We start from the raw sequence: 23,219 nt of genomic DNA, 5'->3' as shown, positions 1-23,219 counted from the left end.
CTTCTGGTCAGTATTGCAAACTGGCAGCACCCAGCATCAGAGCAGTACTACGGTTTGTGTAATTTACTTTTTCCTATTCACATCAAATACAGGATTTACCAAATACACTGAAACTGCATACCATTTACAAATGTAATTCACTTGAATGTAATCATCCTGTAACAATAAACAATGGCCAAACTATTCCAACTACCATAGACGCTTTATCAATGCAAATGGAATAATTACAGTGTATTCATAGAGGATGATGACTGGCTTCCAAGTCTATTTAGATTTTCAGGAGCATATTCTCTTGGAGTTTGAGCACAACTGGCGCAACTTTACAAAGGCAGAATGAGAAATTGGGTACTACCTGCTCCTTAGCAAGTTTTGTCCACTATCAGGTTTTTAACAGAAGCTTTTCAACATGAACTAGCCGACTGATCTGGTATTTCGCAAACATCAAAATCTCATCATGCCAACTATAAAAGATGGTATCCACTTTTCCACATAGATAAGATTCTTACACTTTGTTTGAACTGCAAAAAAAAGCACAACAACGTCCGATTTTCCACAAGTAAATCGGAGTGGTCTGGTGCACACAATGCTATTGCAAAGGCACTGGACAAGTTACATTAGCCAGGGATGCATCACCAAATGAATGAGTTGCAGGTGCTTTTTCCAAATAGTGTGGCAAAAGGCAAGTAGTTTTTAAAAGATAGTCACCTCAACTATCCACAAAGAAGGGAATCTATCCATTGTGGCACTCCATGCCAAAATAACACTATAAAGGGCGCCTTCCAAGAATGCATTTATACTCTATTAATGTGCTGCTCTATAGTCCACGGAAGTGTGTCATTGGGCAGGCAAGAACCTGAAGAGATACACTATGATGAACCTTGACCCACCAAATGATCAGCTTAATTGGACAGGGTTACAACTTCATTTGAATGTAATTAGCTGAATGTGAAAACTGCTAATCAGACGCAGCATTTAACCAATTCATTTATGGTCAATATCACATAATACAGCTCTTATTCTTTAGTTTGTTGGCCACATCTTACAGCATCCACTTTTGCATTTTGCAACTACAGAACAATCCATCAGCATAGCCAGATGGCCTCCCAGCAGTTTGATGTAGAGGTGATGTGAGCAATTAGTGCCTGAAGACGTACTTGGCACAGCAGCAGCATCACGTCATCGGCATGGGGGTCAGCTGTTGTATTGTAGAAAACAGATGGCTGGCTGCAATTCACCTTTTCACGATTATCATCTGACCACTCTGTCACTGTGTGACTTTTTGAACTTTGAGTGTCTCTACCATGCTTTTGTTGCATATACAACTGCATTAATCCAACAAATACATTTCTCCTTGCTTCCTCTTTTGCTGAAATAGTTTTTTCCACATTCTTTTGCCATTGTCTTAACCGAACACCGAAAGGGACTAATTTTTTGATTTGCATATTAAAATATGCAAAATGCTTAGAGTCATCATGGAGGGTGGCAAGTGCATGAACGTGCCATCCTTTTCAGGCTGACAGATTTTTGGTGTTGAAGTGCATGGAAGTTGGCTTATGTACGGTTCTGTGCATGTGGATTTTTTGTGCGTACATCATGTTTTAGTGTGAATTCTACGCACTGTGTTATATAGGAGGCTCCAGGTCTTTATTACTGGACAGCATATATACAAGCTATCAAACTGAAAGTTGGGTACTGCCATTGCCCCTTTTGATTTAGGTTACTTTAGAAACACCCTTTGTATATGTGGATGTTTCGAAATCCAAATAAATGAAGTTATGATTGAGACTAATTTCTTAATGTATATGGGAATGCTTTGAAATGCGAGGAGCAGCTTGGGATGTTGATTCTCCCTGCTAACCTAATGTGGAGGATCTAGTAACGTCTTTTTTTCTCCTTGTAATATTTACCACTAGATATTTAAACTGATCTGCCAAGATAAACGGAAAGGTGTCCAAGTCTGATATTCTGTACTAGAGAATCCACTGGAAAGAGCACGCTTTTATTCAAATTAAGTCCAGATTTTTTTTTTTTTTTTTAAAAAACCACCTGGTAATGCTTTTAGGACTGCTGGCACAGAATTGTGGGTCACATACACAGTACCATATCATCTGCATATACTGATATTTTCTGTTTTAAGTCCTTCTCGGAAAATCTTTTAGCTCTGTTGCATTTCACAAGTATACAGCCTACAGTTAAATGGCAGTTGTCAAGAGAAAGTGATGAGGCATCCTTATCAAGTACCACCATCTAGTTTGAAGTTGTCTGAAATAATGTTAAAACTAACTGAGGCATCTTGACTAGTATACAGTAGTTTGATCCATGCTGACATGTCTGATAATGTTGAATGGGAGTACCTATTCATCACATAGCACAAATTTGGGATGGGCCCAAATGCTTTTTCTGCATTTAAAAGATAATGTTGGATGTAAGGGGTGAATATATTAAACATGAAAAGTTAAGTGTCTGCCTTTAATAAATCCTGTTTGGACTTGATTACAGAAGGAAGCTCTCAATCCTTCTGGCTAGAACTTGAGTATCTTAACAGTTATTCAAAAGAGAGATTGGTCTATATTATGCACATTTCAGTAAGTCCTTATTTCTCTTAGGAAAGATGGCAATTAATGCTTGGCGAAATACTGAGGTAGAATTTGTGTCTACCTTCTATAAAACGTTGCCAATACCAGTTGCTAATAGCAACTTATGAGAATTTATAAAATTCCACTGGGTAGCCATCAGAGCTAGCTGCTTTCTCACTTTTAAGTGAATTTATAGCAACTAGTAATTCTCAAGTGTCAGAGGTTTATTCAGTTCTGCAGCACTAAGAGCATCTAGCAGTGGTATCTAATTAATCAAGAAACTCATTAGATCGGGGTCTCCAACTCCAGCCCTGCAGAGCTACTGAGGCTGCAGGTTTTCTTTCGAACCCTTTTCTTAATCAGTGACCAGATTTTGCTACTAATTAACTCTTTGCCTTAATTTTAAATGATGAACTTTTTAAGACTCAAGCCCCTCAATTACTTTTCCTTAATTAGCAACCAAACAATATTAAGACAAAATATACAAACAAACATGCGTCCATCACACAACTGAAAAAATAAATGAAGGCCTCAGTAATGTCCATCTGCTCAGGTCCACAAAACTGACAGCACTCTTAAGAAAAACCAGCAGTTTTGGAAATATTTGCCATGACAGAATGAGTGCCATGGAATTAAAGAACAGGTTTACTTGGCAACAAGAATTGGCTTCAGATTATGAAACTGAAGTTAGTCAGAGGCCACAACTTATTTGGTCATTTGTTGGCTCACCACAAATATATTTAGGTGCCATTTAAGGAAAAAAAATCAATTCAGCAGTCAGTCAGTCTCAAGGAAAAAGTCAATTAAAATAAAGGCAAATTAGCAAAAACTGGTCACTAATTAAAGTTAGAATGAACTTTTATAACCATAGTAGGTCTCTAAGACTAGAGTTGGAGACCCCTGCATTAGAGATTGTGTCTTCTCTTTAAACTGAGTAGAATACAAGGACTTCTAGTACTTTTTTAAATTTAAGTTATATTCTTATGGTCAATTTTATTTACATCTGTGTTAATTGCTGATATTCATTATGGATTCTTGGTAGTGTAGTTTAAGGTGGTAAATTGTACATACAATAGCTTCAACAAATTTCATATTGCCAAGAGATACATCTATGAAACATTATGTTGTCACTAATGTTTATTGGGGTAATAGGAATTAAATAAAAACATTGCTCTTTCTCCTCCCCCTAGCACCCCCCCTCCAACATTGTGCCTCTTCAAGTGGGGCAAGCCAAACTAAATCCTAGTCCTCTGACATGCCAAGAGAAGGAGCACATCTAGAGCAAAATGAACCCCTCAACCAGTATGAAGGTTAAAACATAGTGTGATGACACAGTACACAATTGACTAATGATATAATTTTAAACAATCCAAATAATTAACCAAGGGAATACTGCTTAAAAAAAAAACAAAACGAAGGTTGGTTACATAAAGTTTAGCAAAAAGACCTTAGCTTGTTACTTTGTGGTAGCCAAAGAGTTCATATAATTAAAAAAATCAATATAATCATTGCAGCTTAAAAGGGAAGGGATGGCCAAAAACAAAATAAAAAAACCTTATGGTCCAAAATGCAACCTTCAAGTAGAATCTTTGCCTTGCCAGAACACTTTCTCATGATCTTACGTTTCTAAAGAAAGGCGGATCAGTCTTCTCCACTCTTCATCTCCTTCCAAACTGAAAGTGGTTATTGCAAATTTTACAAGAGGCTTATTTGGATTTCAGCTCTACATAGGCACTGTTTAATGCTGTTGAATGTGGTGCATGTGAGAAATCTGGGTAAATATGAACGCAGGTATTTTCAAAAGTAATCTCATCTGTCCAAGAAAGAACATGATTTTGTTAGACCTGTAGTTTCTTGAAATAGACAATTAGACATTTGGGTTTGGAGGCATTTGAACCATGTATACAGTAGGCTGCAGAGATCTTTAAAATAACTGGAGAGAAGTTTAAAATTGGACAAAGAATAGTTCAGCTATAAATTTCATGTTTAGACTTTCCTGTTTTACAGGAAGACCTTCATTTCTGATGTTCCATCTATACCTTCCAGTGTTGACAGTTTGTCCACGAGCACTTTGCATTCTGATTTTATACCGGTTCTTTTATCCACAGCAGAAGCAGATTGTTCAACTATTTCAATACTGGCTGTGAATGTTTCCTTAACATTCATTCAATCTGAGAAGCAAGTACAGTGGAACCTCGGTTTGCAAGCAGAATTCATTCCAGAAACGTGCTCGCAATCCAAAGCACTCGTATATCAAAGCGAATTTCCCCCATAAGAAATAATGGAAACTCATATGAATAGTTTTGGGTTGTGGAACGAATCATCTAAAAATGATTAATACAAAATATAAAGTAAAATACATAATACAAAATTAACCTGCACTTTATCTTTAAAAAGAATCATGTCTGATGTGAGTTTCTAAACTCATGTGGGATTCCACCCAACGGGACGACACACGGAAGAGTGTCCCAAAGCAATCGCAGTCTCCCAGCGCTGTAGCAGTCGGCGTATGAGCACATCCAAAAAGATTGCAGACATGCTATAAGCGCCTGTCGTCAATGGGTCATACAAGAAATATTATAAAAGATCCCGCTACAATAAATAACAGCGCTGTTGCGGTTTCAAGCTGAATAAAGCTGGTGTTAAAGTACTGAGACTCGGCTTCGTGTTTTGGGGAGCAAGATGGGGACTCGCACTTCACAACGCACACACACAGTCACAATGCTGTAGTAAACAGTATACACTCGTACGGATGTTGACTATGTGAGGCACACAAACTCAGACGGAGAATAGGAGACGATTGCCAGAGAGAGAGAGAGAGAGAGAGAGACCATCAGCTCAGTTGTGATCACATGATGCTCAGCAGACAGTGTATCCATACTACTCGTATTGCAAGACATTGCTCGTTTATCAAGTCAAAATGTATTAATTTTTGCTCGTCTTGCAAAACACTCGTAAACCGAGGTTCCACTGTACTTTAAAATTTTACTCTAACATGCTTGTATTTTCCTGAACTTTTTTCATCAATTTGTGTGGGATTTCTGTTGAGTTAATATTAATCTTAGTACTTAAATGTTGCTCCAGGTCTTTATCCTGATGAAATTTCTCATTTTTCTAGTTTAGGACCTTTCATTCTTTCTCTATTTTTCTTTGCATTGAGCATATCATTTATGTTCTGCCAAGACACTGGCAATCATTATCTTCAGCTTAGAGTGTGTTGATATTCCCCAATCTCTGTTGACAGAGTTGCTAGTTACAAGTTCACTAGGAGATGTTGCAGACTCATGGTTTTTCTGAGGATTAGCTGAAGTTGACAAAAGGGATGAAAATGCCATGTTCAGTTCCAAAAATTCTCATGCAGTCAAATAATCTGACTGCTTCACTTGCAGTTTTGCTCCCCTAATGCTCCTAGCTGGAGAAGATGCTGCAGTGTCAGGTTCTTGTACTTAAGTCTGGTTTAGACATTGATGGCGATTTTGCAGTCTTATCCTTTTCCTTCCGAGCCCTTTGTTTGCTACTCATGCTAATTTGTACTTGAATGCAATATTAAATCCCATTTGGATGAATCAACACAGGATATCGCAAAATGATATAAAAATAAAAGACAACGCTACTAAGAGAGCCCCCACACATGTTCATCAACAACTGTCGACACCAAGTATAATCATTACCCATTTATTTCATAGATTATTATTCTATTAGGGCAGCCAGCATTGCAAGCTACCTCACAGACTTAAGAGTTAAACAGAGGTATTAGTGACTTATTTTGGTTTTAGCACCACTCAGATATTTTGCACTTAAATGGTATAACACTGATTCAATCTTACAGAAACATGCAATTAAAAGCAAAAAAACTATCTTCACAACTTCTCTAGAATTGCATCAGGACTACGATAAGCTCCCCCAGATCTATATCTGTATATATTAACTCTTTCAGGGCAGACTCAACATTTGTCAACATTCAGTCAAAACTTGCCATTACATTTTAGTTGGACCCTCTGTCAGAAGGAACGTTCCCTTCATTGAATTGACCTTGATTCCCTGCTTGTGAAAAGAGTAACAAAGAGCAAACAGCCTCTAAAACTACATCGACCAAAGCAAAATACTCAGCAGATAAGGTTTTAACATAATCATGGAACCTGACACCGATTTTGATGCAAGTGATCCGGAGATGGATAACAAAAGTCAAAAAGGGGTCCCAGCATCAGATGATCAGTCCCCAGCTCAGAGTGGTGCTGAACACATTCATGTAGCCAACGCAACTTCAGGACAGCCGCTTACGACAACACATTACGTCTCACTGCGACCATCATCACCCTTCCACAAAGACAGTCGGCCCACTGTGCATCCCTACTGGCTGCCAAGACAGGAGTCTCGCACAACAGACGTTTTATGCAGATTTGTGGGACACCCTCGCTTTGCATGCTTTACAGAAAACTTTGGGGAAAAAGTATTCAGCCCTCAAAGAGTTAATCAAGAAAATGAACACGAATACAAGGCAATTGCCTTGCCGGGCCTGGATGCAACAATGTTCACCATGTTAAACTGGCCACATTAAAATCACAAAAAATTTAGTATCTACCCTACATCTCACATTAGATCGGTGAATCAATGCGGTCTTAAGACTTTTTCTGAGTATCCCTATATACATTAACAAATCATTCTTTATGTAATTCAACTTAATTACAACCCCATTTATCTGGAATTCATAACAAGACATCCTTGCATTCAAAAGGCAAGGCAACTCTATATAATAATAAAAAAAAACCCTGCAGCAGAAGGTGGCATGGCACTACCTTTCAATTTTATTACTGGGTGGCAAACAAACAAGCTATAAAAAGTTCTGGACATTAACAAATTGAATACACATGCTTGATCTGCAATAGAAATCTTGCTGTATTTTATATGCCCTGCTTTGTGCCCCAGTAACAACTAATTGTCAATATGCCAGTAAAAATAGTTTACCAATAACTCAGAATATGGAGCCATTGAAAGATGCACTTTGAAGCAGAAAAGCTTTTATCTTGTTGCATCTCTAACATGATGATCACCTATTTCAACCCCTCTCGAACCTGTATCTTTTAAAAAAAACCCAGGATAAGAACACTTGCAAAAGAACCTTCCCAATTTCACACCTCCCACCCATTTCTATTCCAGAAGAAATACTGATCAGTCTTGAGGACTCAGACAGCATCAACAATATATAAAACATCTAAGTCTTTTTAAAGATCCTAGGGTATGGTGGTGAAGGACCTTTTCACTTATCTCAAGGAATGAAAAAAACTATGCATAGAATACAGTTTATCTCCATATGTGCAGAGCATTCCATCATTAAACGTAAAATATTTCAATCATTCTCTCATTTGAAAATTGTCCAAAAAGTATCCAGAGCAAAAGCCAACCTGTGAGCGTTGCAAACTAGCTCCAGTGTCACTGGGCCACAAGTTTTGGGAAAGCACCAAATTAACATTTCGTACATAAACATCCCAAGGTTTCAGACAGCCTTGGTGTCACAAATCACTCCAATCCCAGTGAACCAAATTATTTGGTATACTCCCAGATGTGCTTAAAGTGAAAGAAAACCGATTATAATTGCCTGTAACACACTACTAGCACGTAGATTTATCTGGAAGTGGGGGTTGGTGAATTCTTGCTTACAGGATCTGTTCAAAACTTTAATATAGGAAGATCTTTTATATTTAAAAAAAAAAATACAAGCAGCATTTATATGGTTGGGTGGGGTAGGACTAATCTTTTGCCTATGCTGTTGGCTCTCATCTCTCTGGTGGATAATGAATTTTGTTTAATTCGACTGGATTGTAGATTATGTTTTTCCTCCAAGAAAATTAAACATGTCATTACATTCTTCTTGTAAACACTTTAGGCAATTTAAAAAAATTAAAAAAAAAAAAAAAAACAAGTTGCCAAATCTATAGCACAGTATGTTCCAATAAATTAGAGTTCTGGTTAAAATGAATTACACTACTAAAAGCACAATTTTACACACTATGCACACACCTACATTTCATTAATGCAATTAGCGGACTGAAATATGAGATGCTAAACACACAAAACGCCGAAACCCTTAGTATCCAATAATTTTCCTATGCATTCTCCTACCTTTGTACAAAGGGCTTTTTATTTTTTTATATATAAATAAGTTCAAGGCTTGTTCACTTCATAAATTTAATATGTGCTTATGTTTGGCAATGGAGTACAATTAGGATAGAGCAAACAGCTCTTCATTGGTACTGTTGTGAAACAGATACCAGTTACGCAGGCCGAGAGAGAGAGAGAGAGAGAGAGAGACCACCACACAAACTATGCCTAAACAAATGTTTTATTTTTTACCTCCTCAAACGGAGGATTTTTGCTACTGTATTTCCTATCAAAGAGCTTTTAAAGTACCAAAACATTACCTGAATTTGATTTTTGGGCTCTTCCCTGTTTAACCCCAACATGTTCAATTTAAGACAACGTGGGGTTCTAAAACCCACAGTTTGTTTCAGGCTTTTAATACAATGCTTTTTAATGTCACAATTAAGGTTTACGACAGTAATTTTAGCACAATACATGTAGGCCCTCCAACCTGCAGTGAAAAACCTGGGGGTTGGTGGTAGAATTGGCACGCGGCCACCATAAAAAAAACCCACAACACACCACCTCACACTAGTTCTATTCCATCTTAACTAGTGTAGTGCCGAGGTATCACCCGGGTCCTAACCTGGGGTCCGGGGTTGGTTTGTCATGAGGTGGGTGCGGCAATGTTTCAGCGCGTCCACCTACTTAGAGTATTACATAAAATTTAATTTGGTAAAAAAAAAAATGGTTGTAAAATGTGAACTATAAAAAAGCTGGTTAACTGGCCTGGTGAATCAACTAGTTAATCTGCTTTTGTATCTGGGGTCAGAATATTGACTATTAAGCTGGTGCCATTTTTCCCCATTCGCCATATGGTCCCCTGTGTTGCTCTTGGCCTCACCCCCCCACGCAGCCCACAAATTCAAAATTTAGTAGTAGGCAGCTGTGCTATACAGTGATTGCTTACATTTGAAGTTACACTTTTATCATTTGAGCATCACTCTAATAGACACGAGTCCCCCAACTATGGGGGGGAAAAAAAATATATATATATACACACACACACACACACACACACACACAGTAATCCTCGCTATATCGCTTTGACTTTCATGGTTTCACTCTATCATGGATTTTAAATGTAAGCATATCTAAATATATATCATGGATTTTTCGCTGGTTCGCCGCTTTCTGCGGACAATTGGTCTTTTAATTTAGGTTACATGCTTCCTCAGTTTGATTGCCCAGTTGATTTCATACAAGGGATGCTATTGGCGGTTGGCTTAAAAGCTACCCAATCTGAGCATTTATTACATATTAACTAAAACTCCTCAATGCTATAAAATATGCTTCCCGCGTGGCGTTTGTTTGCTTCTCTCTATCTTTCTCACTCTCTCTGCCTGACGGAGGGGGTGTGAGCAGAGGGGCTGTTTGCACAGAGGACACGGACGCTCTTCTACAAAATGCCGCTTTATCGTGGTGCTTCTGTATACTTAAAAGCATGTATTGATTTTTTGATTGTTTGCTTTTCTTTGCGAGCTCTCTCTGACATTTTCTGCTCCTGACGGCGCTCCTTTAAAGATAAGATATATTTGCTTTCTTTTAATTGTGAGAAAGAACTGTCATCTGTGTCTTGTAATGGAGCACAGTTTAAACGTTTGACTAAAGGGTGTTATTTCATGTCTAGAGGGCTCTAATAATGTTAACAGTGTGGGAGAGTTTATAAGGGCTTAAAATATATAAAAATAACCATACAAACATATGGTTTCTACTTCATGGATTTTCACCTATCGCGGGGGGGTCTGGAACACAACCCCCGCGATCGAGGAGGGATTACGATAGATAGATAGAGAGATAGATAGAATAGATAGATAGATAGAGATAGATAGATAGATAGATAGATAGATAGATAGATAGATAGATAGATTAGAAATACAACCTGAAGTAATTTTAGATAATACATATAAATCAGAGTTGGAGGATTTCATTTATCAGTTTCCCTCCAATGTTTTAAAACAAAACCATAATGGTTTTGTAGTCCTGGCTTACTCCGGTAAGGTTTTGTCCTAAAGCATACATTTTGCTTTCAAGTGCTCAAATTTATAGCAAAGCTGCATAAAAAAAAAATTTCACTTGTGGGAGAAGAAATGTTCCCTCCTTTCTAATTTACTACATGGATTACTTTCTAGAATTCTAAAACCTGATCGTACAATTATGAGGAATATATAAATAAAAATACAATCTCTTCAGCCACTCAGTTTTATTTCGAGAATTAAAAAAAATAAATAAATTTTCCACACGCACACCATTTCTGAAAATTTTGAAAATAATCACCATTTTCATTCTCCATACCCATCTTAGTGGGTCAGTGTCATGATTAAAATAAATACAATCCACACTTTGTTTTTTTCTTAATGACCTGCAGAACTCTAAAGAAAATTCCATATTTAATTCTTATTTTCTTGTTTTGTCACACATGTACTGCAAACCTATGGAAAATGAAATGACTGGCGATTTTTACAATTCAGATAACTTTAGTATGCGGAAAATAAAATTGCAAATGTTCTCATTTTTTGCAGCTCCTTGCATGTAGACTTTATAAAATCCCCAATGTCTTCGGCAATTTTTTAGGGTTTTAGTTCTTTTTGCAGATACTTCCCATAAACTGATAGACATTTTAAATTCCAACATGGATGGCTAAAAAAATAATTGTTTTTTTTTTGAAAATAGAAAAGTAGTAAAAATAGTACACAATTATCAAGAGAAGCCACTTACCATTTTTACAACTGAACTCGTCACTCCCATCAGTACAGTCAACAATACCATTACACTGTCTGCTTCCATGAACACAACTGCCATCAAAACACTTAAAATGATCTGGTCGACATGTTCTAGCAGCTGAAAGGAAAAAAGCACAATTCAAAAACAAAGCATGCACAAATATTAAACTGGAATTTCAAAATATCATTTAAGCAATGAGGAATGCTTGGTATACAGGATTATTTAACACTACTCAAATAATCTCAAGTAATCCAGACCTCCATTGAATAGCAGTTTGTACTGCTTTACTCACTTATCCAGTTTCTTTGCATTGCACATTAAGGCTTCAGTTTATCAAATAGCAAGCACAGACAGGAGCAGCTCCTTTCAGAAATACAACTAAATAACTAACTTTTGCCTTAAACTGGAGAAATTAAGTGAGCAGTTTAAGAATTACATTAAGATGGAGGCCAGGAACACAATACCTGCTGTGTGTTGTAACTTACAGTAAGTTCTTTGTAACAATGCAACAATTATAGTTAATTTGTTTGTGTTTACATTTTGGAATGTTGGGCATGCTGGTTTTATTTGTCCATTTTCACTTTTATAATGTAAAGCAGTGGGTTAAAATGAAGCCTTGTCTTTAAAACAACATGTCTCAATTTAAAGAGTAATACAACTGTAATTGGGTTGCAACCAAGGTTATTATAGTTTTGCCTTTTTATATTTTTATTTCTATATTTTTTCTGACCTTACTTGGAAATTCAGTTTAGTTTCAGTTTTCCTTCATCGTGTATTTTTAGTTTTAGTTTAGTTTTTATTTCACAAGGACAATTCTTTTATTTTTATATATATTAGTTTCAGTTTTAGTAATTATGGAATGGAGCACTTACGGAGTTAGTTTTGTTTCACAATCAGACAGAACTGTACAGTTAACAGATTTGGATATGAGTTTAATGTTAGTGGAAGTTTACTACACTGCCTGGTTTACCATTTGTTTTTTTCTGATAACCAAGCAAAATCAAAACTAGACACTGAATATGAATAATTTTACACAATTTTATAATTTAAATATATTTCTCATGAAAATCACAGGGGCTTAGGAAGAACAGGGTTCAGACTTGAATGAGTGTGCAGACCCCACCTCACTGTATTGAGAGGAAACAAAAATAAGCATGTGGTGTGAAGGTTAGGGGTGCTGAGACTTCAATACCCCAACATAAAGGACAGTAAACCCATAATGAGCAGAGCAAGAGCAGGTAATAAGAGTAAGAACGGGCACAAAACAGACAGAGCATCCAAGATTAAGAACAACATATACATTATCTAAAACTGTTTATCCAGAGTAGGATTGCAGGAAACCTGCAGCCTACTGCAGCAGGTTTGGATGCAAGGCAGGAAAAATCCCTGGTATGCAATATGTATCATAAGGCTAACGTTAAGAACAAAGAGAATGACATTTCAACTATTTTGAGAGAGAGGGAGAGAGAGAAAAAAATATTGAAAAAAGGAAGACATTTTAAAAATTCTGCTAATAGATTATTTTTACAAGATCAGGTATTTTGAGTTATGAATATGAACTAAAAGATAAAATAAAGAATAATTACAAAAAACCCATTAGAATGTTTAGTTTTTCATCACTTGTCAAATTCTCTACCTTTGTTTGTATCGTTTCTTTGTTAAATTTTGTTTTAAAGCAAAAGTGATTGGTCAGCAACAATATGCTGATCTTGTATGATGACCGAGTCAGTCTCTCGATCAGTGCCGTTTTCTTATTTTCAAAAACCAGGAGTTGGGTCTCCCCCTAGACTTTCTTGTATACAGTGGAACCTCGGTTCACGACCAAAAAGATCGCCAAACTTTTGCCTCGGTTCACAACCACACACTTGGTATATGAACAAGCCAGGTTCCCTTGCCTGCGAGCTGAGAGAGAGAGAGAGAGAGAGAGAGAGAGAGAGAGAGAGAGAGAGAGAGAGAGAGAGAGAGAGAGAGAGAGAGAGAGAGAGAGAGAGAGAGAGCGTGCCTGCTAGGGAGGAGGAGGAGGAGATTGCTTCACGTGTTTGCTGAACAAGCCAGTTTCCCTTGCGTCCTCAGTTGAGAGAGAGAGCGCGAGCACGTGCCTGCTGGGAAGGGGGAGGAGGAGATTGCTGCACGTGTTTGCCTGCCTATCTGTAGGCTGTAGTGCAAGCAAAACCACCCCCCCTCCCCCCACAGGCAGCCTGAGTGAGAGAAAGAGCTGCCATGCTTTTTCATTTAAACAAAGCCGCTCCTTGTTCATTGTTTTCAATAAGACGTGCACTCTCTTTGTGCTCTACAGTATTTTGTGTGCTTTTGCAGTTAACTATGGCTTCTAAGCAAGTGGAGAGTGGTCAGAAGAAAGTTTTGAAGAAAATTGAAATCGAAGTAAAGAAAGAAATTACAAAAGGTGGAAAAATTGTTTACCAGTTTACTCATTTACCAAATCGGAGAACCCTCGTGCTTTCAAGCAGCATAATATAAACAAAGCCAAACTGCCAGTAATGTGGAGGGTCACAAGAACGTTCTTTTCGGAATGACTGCATGAGGCTTTCACTCCCACCAGCTAAACAGCTAAAAGCACCAGAAACCCAAGAAATCACAAGAGAGAAAACACCTGAAGGAAAACACTTCATGCCAGAACTCGTTTCATGCAAGGTTAGTTTTCTTGGTGGTTTTTGTATTACGGATTTTTCAAAAGTAATTTTAGTTCATAATGCGATTTGTTCCAATGTTATTTTTCTCTTTTTTCAAATGTTCGCTTTTTTCCTTGTGCTTAAAACTCATTAAAAATTGTTTACATGGAGGACTTCATCGTGTGATTTGTTGCAATGTTTCTTTTTTGGTTGCTTGCGAGTTGGTTTTTAAATGAAGTTCGGATTTGTGCGATGTTTTTTTTTCTGCTGTGCTTAAAACTCATTTGAACAACATTGTTTAGAGCTATCAGGCTTTAGGTTTAACACTAGAATTACCAGAGCCTACGAAAAAACTCGTAATTCCGTCCCACCTTAAATCGCTTCTTAAATCCCTTCACACCTCTCCACCAGCGTCCTTTGTCTTCTAAATGTGCTGATAAAGAGAAGCTAGGAGCAGCCGGCTATTCCATCCCCCCTCCAATTTAGAACGTGCACGAACTTCAGCTTGATTGAGTATCTGGGAGTGAAGTGGAGTTTTAGAGTGGAAAAAAAAGATCGTTGTTTGGAACACACGCATTTCATGTCAGTTCCGTTTCTACAGTAATCTGTGTCAACACATTGTTAAAACAGAAACGTTTTTTATATTCTAGTAGTAGATGACAAAATGTAGGCATAAACTATATAGTGTATGAAGCCTTTAGTCCAAATAGCAAAGAAACATTTTCACAAGAATAACACAATTGCGCTTTTATTCAAAAATATAACTGCAAAAACAAAAAGCCGCCTTAACATGCGACATTGACAGACGTTTATTGTAACTGCCTCCGTGGTTCAATAGACTCAGCCCCCGCTTGGGAATCAAGAAGTCACGAGTTCGATCCTGCGCCCCTCCGTTTTGAAACTGCTCTTAGTCTTACTATTTTAGAATAAAAGCATACATTTGATTTCAGTCTCTAACAGCCGGTGCAATTTATGATCCTTGTAAAGGTTAGCTTTTTTTTTTTATTCACTTTTCATTCTCTCAGTCGCGTTCAGAATCAATCCATACAACCCCATCTGACACGGCTGTTTTCACGAAAGACGCACTATAGCTCTGCAGTGTACCACGATGCATACTACCATCGCCTTTTCCTGTAAGAAGCAATGTACACACTTCTCTCTATGCTGTGGTTTCTATTACACACCTGAAAGAAAGAGACAATATATGTGAAAACATAAAATCGCACTAATGCAATATTATTTGAAAACGAACAGCGTCAGATCGGGTGTGAATTTATGCAGGAACTGGAAATTCTCTGATGCGGGACCTTCCCCCAGGGAAGAAAGTACAGTGTCAGGTGCTCATTCAGTGTAATATAAACCATAGCACAGAGAGGTGTGTACACGGCAACAAGTACACGTGTCGTAAATGTAGGAAGGACGGTCCTTGGGTGTGTGGGAACTGTTAATATTTGAATGTGATGATTTTATATAGCACGGAATGAAAATCAGCACTTCTTAGCATTGCACCATGCAAGCTGTCGTATCAATCGCCTACTGTAACTTGCTTTTTTTCTTCGGTTATACAGGTAGTATTGAATAAAAGTGCACTTGTTTTGTTTGCGAAATGAAGTGTCTGCGTGCACTTTTCGTGGCATTACACGTGTATTTTTTGAGCATGCCCGTTTGAGCAGTATAAAAAGTATTGAAAAGTATAACAAAACAACGGGCAGATGGGGAGTGTCTGATGATTGCATATAGCACCGAACTTACTGCTCTTTACCATTCTCTCCTCTGCATGCCCTGGAGTACAAAAGAAACAGAATACAGACGCGCTATAGCTCTGCGTTGTACCACGATGCGTACTAACACACCAAAAAAGGGTTCTGACACACAGACGCTGGCGAAGCTGCCTACTTCGTATCTCACCGTCACTTGATTTTCTTTTTATTCAGGTTTTATTGAGTGTTCCTGCCAGTCCCCGCATGATGCTATATGCTGGATATTTTCACATGTATTGTCTCTTTCTTTCAGGTGTGTAATAGAAACCACAGCATAGAGAGAAGTGTGTACATTGCTTCTTACAGGAAAAGGCGATGGTAGTATGCATCGTGGTACACTGCAGAGCTATAGCTCGTCTTTAGTGAAAACAGCCGTGTCAGATGGGGTTGTATGGATTGATTCTGAACGCGACTGAGAGAATGAAAAGTGAATAAAAAAAAAAAAGCTAACCTTTACAAGGATCATAAATTGCACCGGCTGTTAGAGACTGAAATCAAATGTATGCTTTTATTCTAAAATAGTAAGATTAAGAGCAGATTCAAAACGGAGGGGCGCAGGATCGAACTCGACTTCTTGATTCCCAAGCGGGGGCTGAGTCTATTGAACCACGGAGGCAGTTACAATAAACAGCTGTCAATGTCGCATGTTAAGGCGGCTTTTTGTTTCTGCAGTTATATTTTTGAATAAAAGCGCAATTGTGTTATTCTTGTGAAAATGTTTCTTTGCTATTTGGACTTCAGGCTTCATACACTATATAGTTTATGCCTACATTTTGTCATCTACTACTAGAATACAAAAACGCTTCTGTTTTAACAATGTGTTGACACAGATTACTGTAGAAACGGAACAGACATGAAATGCGTGTGTTCCAAACAACGATCTATTATTTCCACTCTAAAACTCCACTTCACTCCCAGATACTCAATCAAGCTGAAATTCGTGCACGTTCTAAATTGGTGGGGGGATGGAATAGCCGGCTGCTCCAAGCTTCTCTTTATCAGCACATTTAGAAGACAAAGGACGCTGGCGGAGAGGTGTGAAGGGATTTAAGAAGCAGTTTAAGGTGGGACGGAATTACGAGTTTTTTCGTAGGCTCTGGTAATTCTAGTGTTAATAGCGCGATCTCCTGCAATCTGACTTTTGTTTGCTTGTGAGTTGGTTTTTGCAAGCGCTTCGGATTTGTTCCTTTTTTTTTCTGCTGTGCTTAAAACTCATTTTAAAAAAAATGCTGCACGAGCATGTGCTACAGAGAGATTAGAGAGCACTAGCGAGCAAGCGCAGAGAGAGCACAGGCAGCTGACAGGGAAGGGATGGGGGGAGGATAGGCGTGTGTGTGTGTGTGCACGCTCGCGCTACACAGAGAGAGAGAGCGCGTGAGCCAGCCTGCTCCTGTAGCTGAGGTAGGGAGGGAGGCAGGCAGGGAGGGGCTTTGGTGGTGTGTGTGCTACAGAGAGAGAGCGCTGGGCGAGCCAGCTCGTGTAGCTGATCAGGAGCCTGGGTGTTTTGTGTCAGTGTTATTCAATGTTTTTACATTAGTTTACTATTACACTGTGGATTCTATGGTGTAATTAACTATATTTGTGCTTAATCTTTACATATTTTTACATACAGTTTGTACGGTCTGGAACGGATTAATTGTATTTACATACAATCCTATGGGGAAAACTGCTTCGGTTCACGACCAACTCTGTTTACGACCAAAGTTCTTGAACGAATTATGGTCGTGAACCGAGGTTCCACTGTACTCAAATATGGGTATGGATATTTGAGGAATAAACCGCAAGACAATGATTATATTTTTATATTATGTACATTGAGGAACCATCAACAACAAATCAAATAAATTTTTATAATTGTTCAGTATAAGAAATTGGACTCTGCAGCTGTATAAATATTTTAAAAAAAAAATAAATGTATGTGTTCAGATAAAGTACCACTTCCGGGTGATGGATTTGGCCCAAACGTTAATACAGATCTATAATTGTGGTGTAACAACCACAGGCTGAATTTAATCCATTTATCTAGTTGCGTTTTTGAGAGAACGTGTTTACATGCGCACGCGCGTACACACACACAGTTCCAAGCACAGTATTGTTAGACTCTGGTTAGTGTATAACGTCAAGATTCATCAAAATATCGAGGTAGAATTTTTTCATGAATACTATACTTACTTAGTATGTGAGAAAGTAAAAACAATTTCTCCTGTGTGAAGTGGCAGGTGAAATGCTGTCAGCAAAAAGCAGACACCCGAGAAATAAACTGAAACGTTACTCACTCATGATTTTTCTGTCCACATGGTAAACGTTTTGTTGACCAGCACATTCGGATTTCAGCCATTTGAATTACAACTTGATATACAACAAGCACAAAGAAAGGCGGCGCACAAATCGCTTTCTATTTCTCATGCTTTACGCACACGCACCCGCACTCAGCTTGCTCGGTCACTGCAAATGCGGTGTGAACACCCGCCCTCTGTCACCAGCCGCCGTTCACTGGATGAATATGTGCGGGCGGCTCGTGGTGGATGACTGTTTTAGTGTTAAAACTTACAAGGGTTAAAGACTAACAGCAAGAATATTCATTCAAAAACGAAAACAAAAAATATTTTAGTAAATTTTATTTCAGTTAGTCTTTCCAGCTACTTTAATAGTTTCGTTTAGCTTTTCATTTCGGTTTTGTTATTTTATTTCAGTTTACGAAAATGTTTTAATAGTTTCAGTTTTGATTTTAGTTTTCGTTAACTATAATAACCTTGGTTGCAACTGTATGCATTTGTACAGAACATTCACTGTACAGGAGTTACAGTTCAGTACAAGCAATCATACAGAGAAAATAAAATGATAAACCCAAGACCAATCCGAATTTACAAGTGCGAGTTCAACGCAGAACCTTTAAAATGCAATCCTTTATGCAAATTTAGCCAAAAGCGGATTGGTATCTCAGGAAATCAGTCACACTATGGCTAGTGTGAACACCACAAATATGCTGCAAGTCCCACCTATTTCTTTTAAAACAGCTGTGTAGAAACATGGTTTCCAGTGAATTACAATTGCAATGGAGAGCAAGTGGTAGATCAGATGAGTAAAGTGTTTTAAGTATTGTTCAGCAGTTGAAGTATGAGGGGGAGCCCCCCCCCCACATACACACACAAAATGCTAGCACATATTTAATGTTATCACCCAGATGTTCAAATCAGAGCATCTACATGCAACTCCAAACATAGCCAAACTACAGAAGCAATTGGCATATTTACATTTCAACAGTTAAGGGGCCATATGCTGTGGTAGAAGACTCTAGCTTCAAGAATTTATTAAGTGTTCAAGTTGCATTACAACATTCCATCCCTTATGCAAATACGCTAATCAGTGGTCCCTGCACTTTACCCGGCATCCAGTAAACAGTGATCAAACACAGAACTGGTTCCAACTATAGGATGTTTTGCCCATACTTTAAACTTACCATTATGAAAAACGGCAATTAACCAGGTATTTCAGCGTCTGGGGAAAAAATGTGAAGAGTGGTTTATTCATTTCCATCACAGCACAATGGCAGCCCATATTTTGGAGCTTAAGCAGGAGATGCTTCTTTCCAAAACATTGTCTAAATGATGTGTTCACATTCTGGAACTCTAACTACATGTTTGAGTGGTATATGGAACAAGCTGCCATTTACTTCACGTTAACAGAGCAGGCCATCAAGAGCAAGGAGATTACCAACTTGTTTGACCAAGAGGTCAGCATTGGAGAGAAGACTATTGAGATTATGAAGCCTTTTGAGACAATTACTATACTAATGAGCACTGAAATACCATCCGTTTCAATGATCCTGAAATCCATGAAAAAAAATAACACTCCTACTGTCAGGAAAAATCAATCATGTCCCCAGTGAAAACCTGCAAAACAGATACTAATACCCTGTACTTTAGGACTTTCTCATCAAGAGCACTGCTCTTAATCCCAAGGTCTAAGACACTTCCTCACTTGCATCCTGTCTGCCATCAGAAGATCTATGAAGATCTCACAGAAATTGAGTAGTACGGAACACCTTGTCTTATGACTTTGTCTTGTGTCTTAAATGACAAAGTTGGTGAGGTCCACTAATACCTCAGGGTGAGAGCAGAGACAAGGACCAGTCCATCAACTTCACAGGCCAATCCAATGTCAGGGGGAGCATTTTCTCCCACTACAAAGATGTTAACCATCACTGGACCTTCTGGCCCACTCTTTGAAAATGGCCAGAGGAACGAGTATGATTTGAAGCATTTGAGGGAGGAAATGTATGCCTACATTACAAAAGGGTTTCAATTAATTCCAACCCACTAGTCTGGGGGAAGTCATGAGTCCGTTTATCCTTATCAAGCCACAACAGCAAGATGCTTTCTGCCTGTACCTGCCATCCAAGTTACCTGTGAGAGGGTTTTCTTAAACGCAGGTGACAGTTACTGCTACCCGATCTGCCTTCACTACTAAAAATAATTCTTAAAGGAAAAAACAAAAAAAATCTTGAATACTGTTCAGAAATGTATGCTGGATTGACACAGTAAAATCAACCAAAAATTATTCATTGCTCTTAAAAGGCATGGGTATGTTATTCAACTCTGTATTGCTATTTTGCAACATTCTTAGCATGAGAAATGTTTCAGTGAATAGTTATGTTCAGTGTGTGTGTTTGCATAATACATCAAAACATTCGTTTTGGAAAGGAAAGTTACCAGTTAATACAACTGTACCTAGCATCTCAATCACCCTCTACTAATGTTTTTTTAAAAAAAAAAAAAAAAAAAAGTGTCTGCAAATTGCCTAAAAAAAAAAAAAAGCAAGCCATACAGAGTGTGTTATGCATTTACAGCTTAATACACTACAAGCTCTTAGGCTATCAACTAGACTACCTTAGGGGTTGGGGGATGGATGGTAACTGTTACTGCATTCTTTTCAAAATAAACCTTACGTTTCCGAATTCTGTTGCTTAAATCTTATTGTACCAAACTTGTACAGCACTAGGTCCTAACAGTGACCTCTCTACCATTACACCCCTAATTACAGACTGACAAAAACAAACATTTTTGTTCATTTTGCCATTAATTTGTGGATTTATTGGACATGCCCAACCAGTCTATTGAACACCAAAAGCTCTAGTGGCCTTTTATGAACTGACTGGACCATCAAGCATATAAAGTAAAATAACGGACTTGATAGAGTCTACAGGGGGAAATGCATTATTTGTATGACCCTTTGCACTCCAGAATCCAGGTCTATACTGCAAAAATGGTATTTCAACCCAAATATTGTATTAGAACACTGTGTCATGGGATAACACACAACACACCATACCGCCTGGAGTAAGTAATAAAGTTCAAAATACAAAGATTAATCTCAGTTCTGAGAGACTAAGTTTGTTTTAAATAGAGCAATCATTGACTTTAGTTACAGGTATTTCATGTTGGAACAGAGGAAAAAAATCTAAACCCATCATACATACATAACTGGATGGTACAATTTGACTATTTTTACTGTCAAGTGGATCAGATAAAACCACAGAACAATTACCTTGTGTTTAGAAGTAAAAGATACAGTTCACTTGACTTATAGCCTGTGTCGTTTACTCAATTCAATTTATATTGGTGCTGAATTTAATAAAAAGGAACCTTAGGTAACACTAGTCCTAAGAGGCAGGGCTTGATGACACAGTCTACAGAATGTTTAATTAGTTAAGCACATTACAAGGAATGTTAAAAGCATTGTACATAACTAGCTCACTGGACATTTATTGCTGAATTGCAATAAGGCATATCCAAATCAGGATCCTGGAATGGTGTAGTCCAAATTATGGAATTAGGAAACTTACGGCAGTTGTATTCATCACTTCCATCTTTACAGTCCGAATCTCCATCACAACGCCACTTGAGGTGAATGCATTCACCAGAGCCACATTGCATCTCTCTTGATGAGCATTTTATAGGTTGATTGGGCTGATGGCCACAAACTTGGTAAGACTCATCTGACTGGTCTTGACAATCCACATCATCGTCACAAACCCAGCTTACAGGAATACAAGAATTATTGCACTGGAATTCACTGGGTCCGCATGAAGTAGGTACACAATCTTGCTCATCACTTTTATCTCCACAGTCATCTTCGCCATTGCAGAGAAATTTACGGGATATGCACCGACCATTGAGACAGGTGAACTCAACAGTTAAGCAAGTAATATTGCCTGTGTGTTGGGGAGAAGAAGAAAAAACAAAAACATTTATACAAAGATATTCAAGTATATTCTCCTATGTCAACAAGGATGGAGTATTTTGCAAGTTTAGTTTAAAAGAGCCAAAAGATCAAGATCACTCTAGTTCAGCTTCCAATTGCTCCAATACTTTCAGCAGTGCCAACAACTTTTATATAACACATTTATCATACAAATTGTGTGCCTCAAATTGCTTTACAAGATGAAGTTTAAATTAAATAAAATTTAGATTAGGCAATGGTAAGTGACAAAGAATAAAGTGGTCAGGTAGCCAAGATGGCAGTGGAGAAAAAAAAAATAAAAAAAATCAATCTTCTGGGGTTCCAATACCAAGAGATCATCTAGCCCACACTAGGCATTCTACCTAACAAATGACCTAAATTAGTCCTCATGGTTTTCAGGCTACTTGTGAAAAGAATTTAAGGTCACACTGGGATAACCCAGTGTAGGGACTGTGTGGTGCCTTGATCAGATGGTGGTGGTGTAGACAGCCACCGCAGAACAAAAATGCATATATAGCTTAACAGGGATACATTAAAAATGTAGCTATGAGTAGGCCATATTTAAATGTGTTTTTAGCAGTTTAAAAAGCTCTACCATATTAGCCTGGTGAATTTCTATTGGCAAACTAATCCAGATTTTGAGGCATGACAGCAGAAGGCTGACTCACCGCTTCTTTAAAGTTTAGGTCTTAGAATTATAAGCAGATACTCATTTGAAGACCTAAGGTTACAACTTAAAGTGGAAGGCAACAGGCATTCCAAAATATAGGACAGAGTGAGATTTAAGGCTTTGTAAACCACTACCAGTATTTTAAAGTCCATTCTGAATGACCCAGGCAACAGATGCAACATCAAAACTGGATAGGTGTTCAGATTTTCTTTCCTAGTTAAGGTTCCTGCAGTGGCATTCTGCACTAGTAGCAACCTACTGATGTCTTTCTTTGGTAGTTCTGAAAGGAGTGTGTTATAGTAATCTAATCGACTAAAAACAAAAGCGTGAACTAATTTTTCAGGATCTTGCCAAGTTAAGGAATCCAACTTTGCTATATTCCTTTGGTGAAAAAAAATGCTATCCTGGTATCAGATTAATATGCGATTTAAAATTTAGGTCCAAGTCAATTACCCGTAAATTCTTTACCTACATGTTG

General features: G+C 38.0%; 1 protein-coding gene across 2 annotated transcripts in view; it reads right to left on the bottom strand.

The window, feature by feature from the left end:
• vldlr (very low density lipoprotein receptor) overlaps positions 1 to 23,219 on the bottom strand; it is a 258,783-nt gene that overhangs the window by 141,706 nt on the left and 93,858 nt on the right. For both annotated transcript variants that reach the window (XM_039751092.1, XM_039751091.1), the window contains exons 5-6: positions 21,674 to 22,042; positions 11,433 to 11,555 (exon numbers count right to left, since the gene is read on the bottom strand). In XM_039751092.1, the coding sequence (XP_039607026.1) occupies positions 11,433 to 11,555; positions 21,674 to 22,042 (492 nt within the window). The remainder of the gene's footprint in view (positions 1 to 11,432; positions 11,556 to 21,673; positions 22,043 to 23,219) is intronic.

Source organism: Polypterus senegalus, chromosome 4, assembly GCF_016835505.1.
Source record: "Polypterus senegalus isolate Bchr_013 chromosome 4, ASM1683550v1, whole genome shotgun sequence".
NCBI lineage: Eukaryota > Metazoa > Chordata > Cladistia > Polypteriformes > Polypteridae > Polypterus > Polypterus senegalus.
The sequence above is the reverse complement of the archived record's forward strand: the minus strand, read 5'-3'. Positions and strand labels throughout refer to the sequence as shown.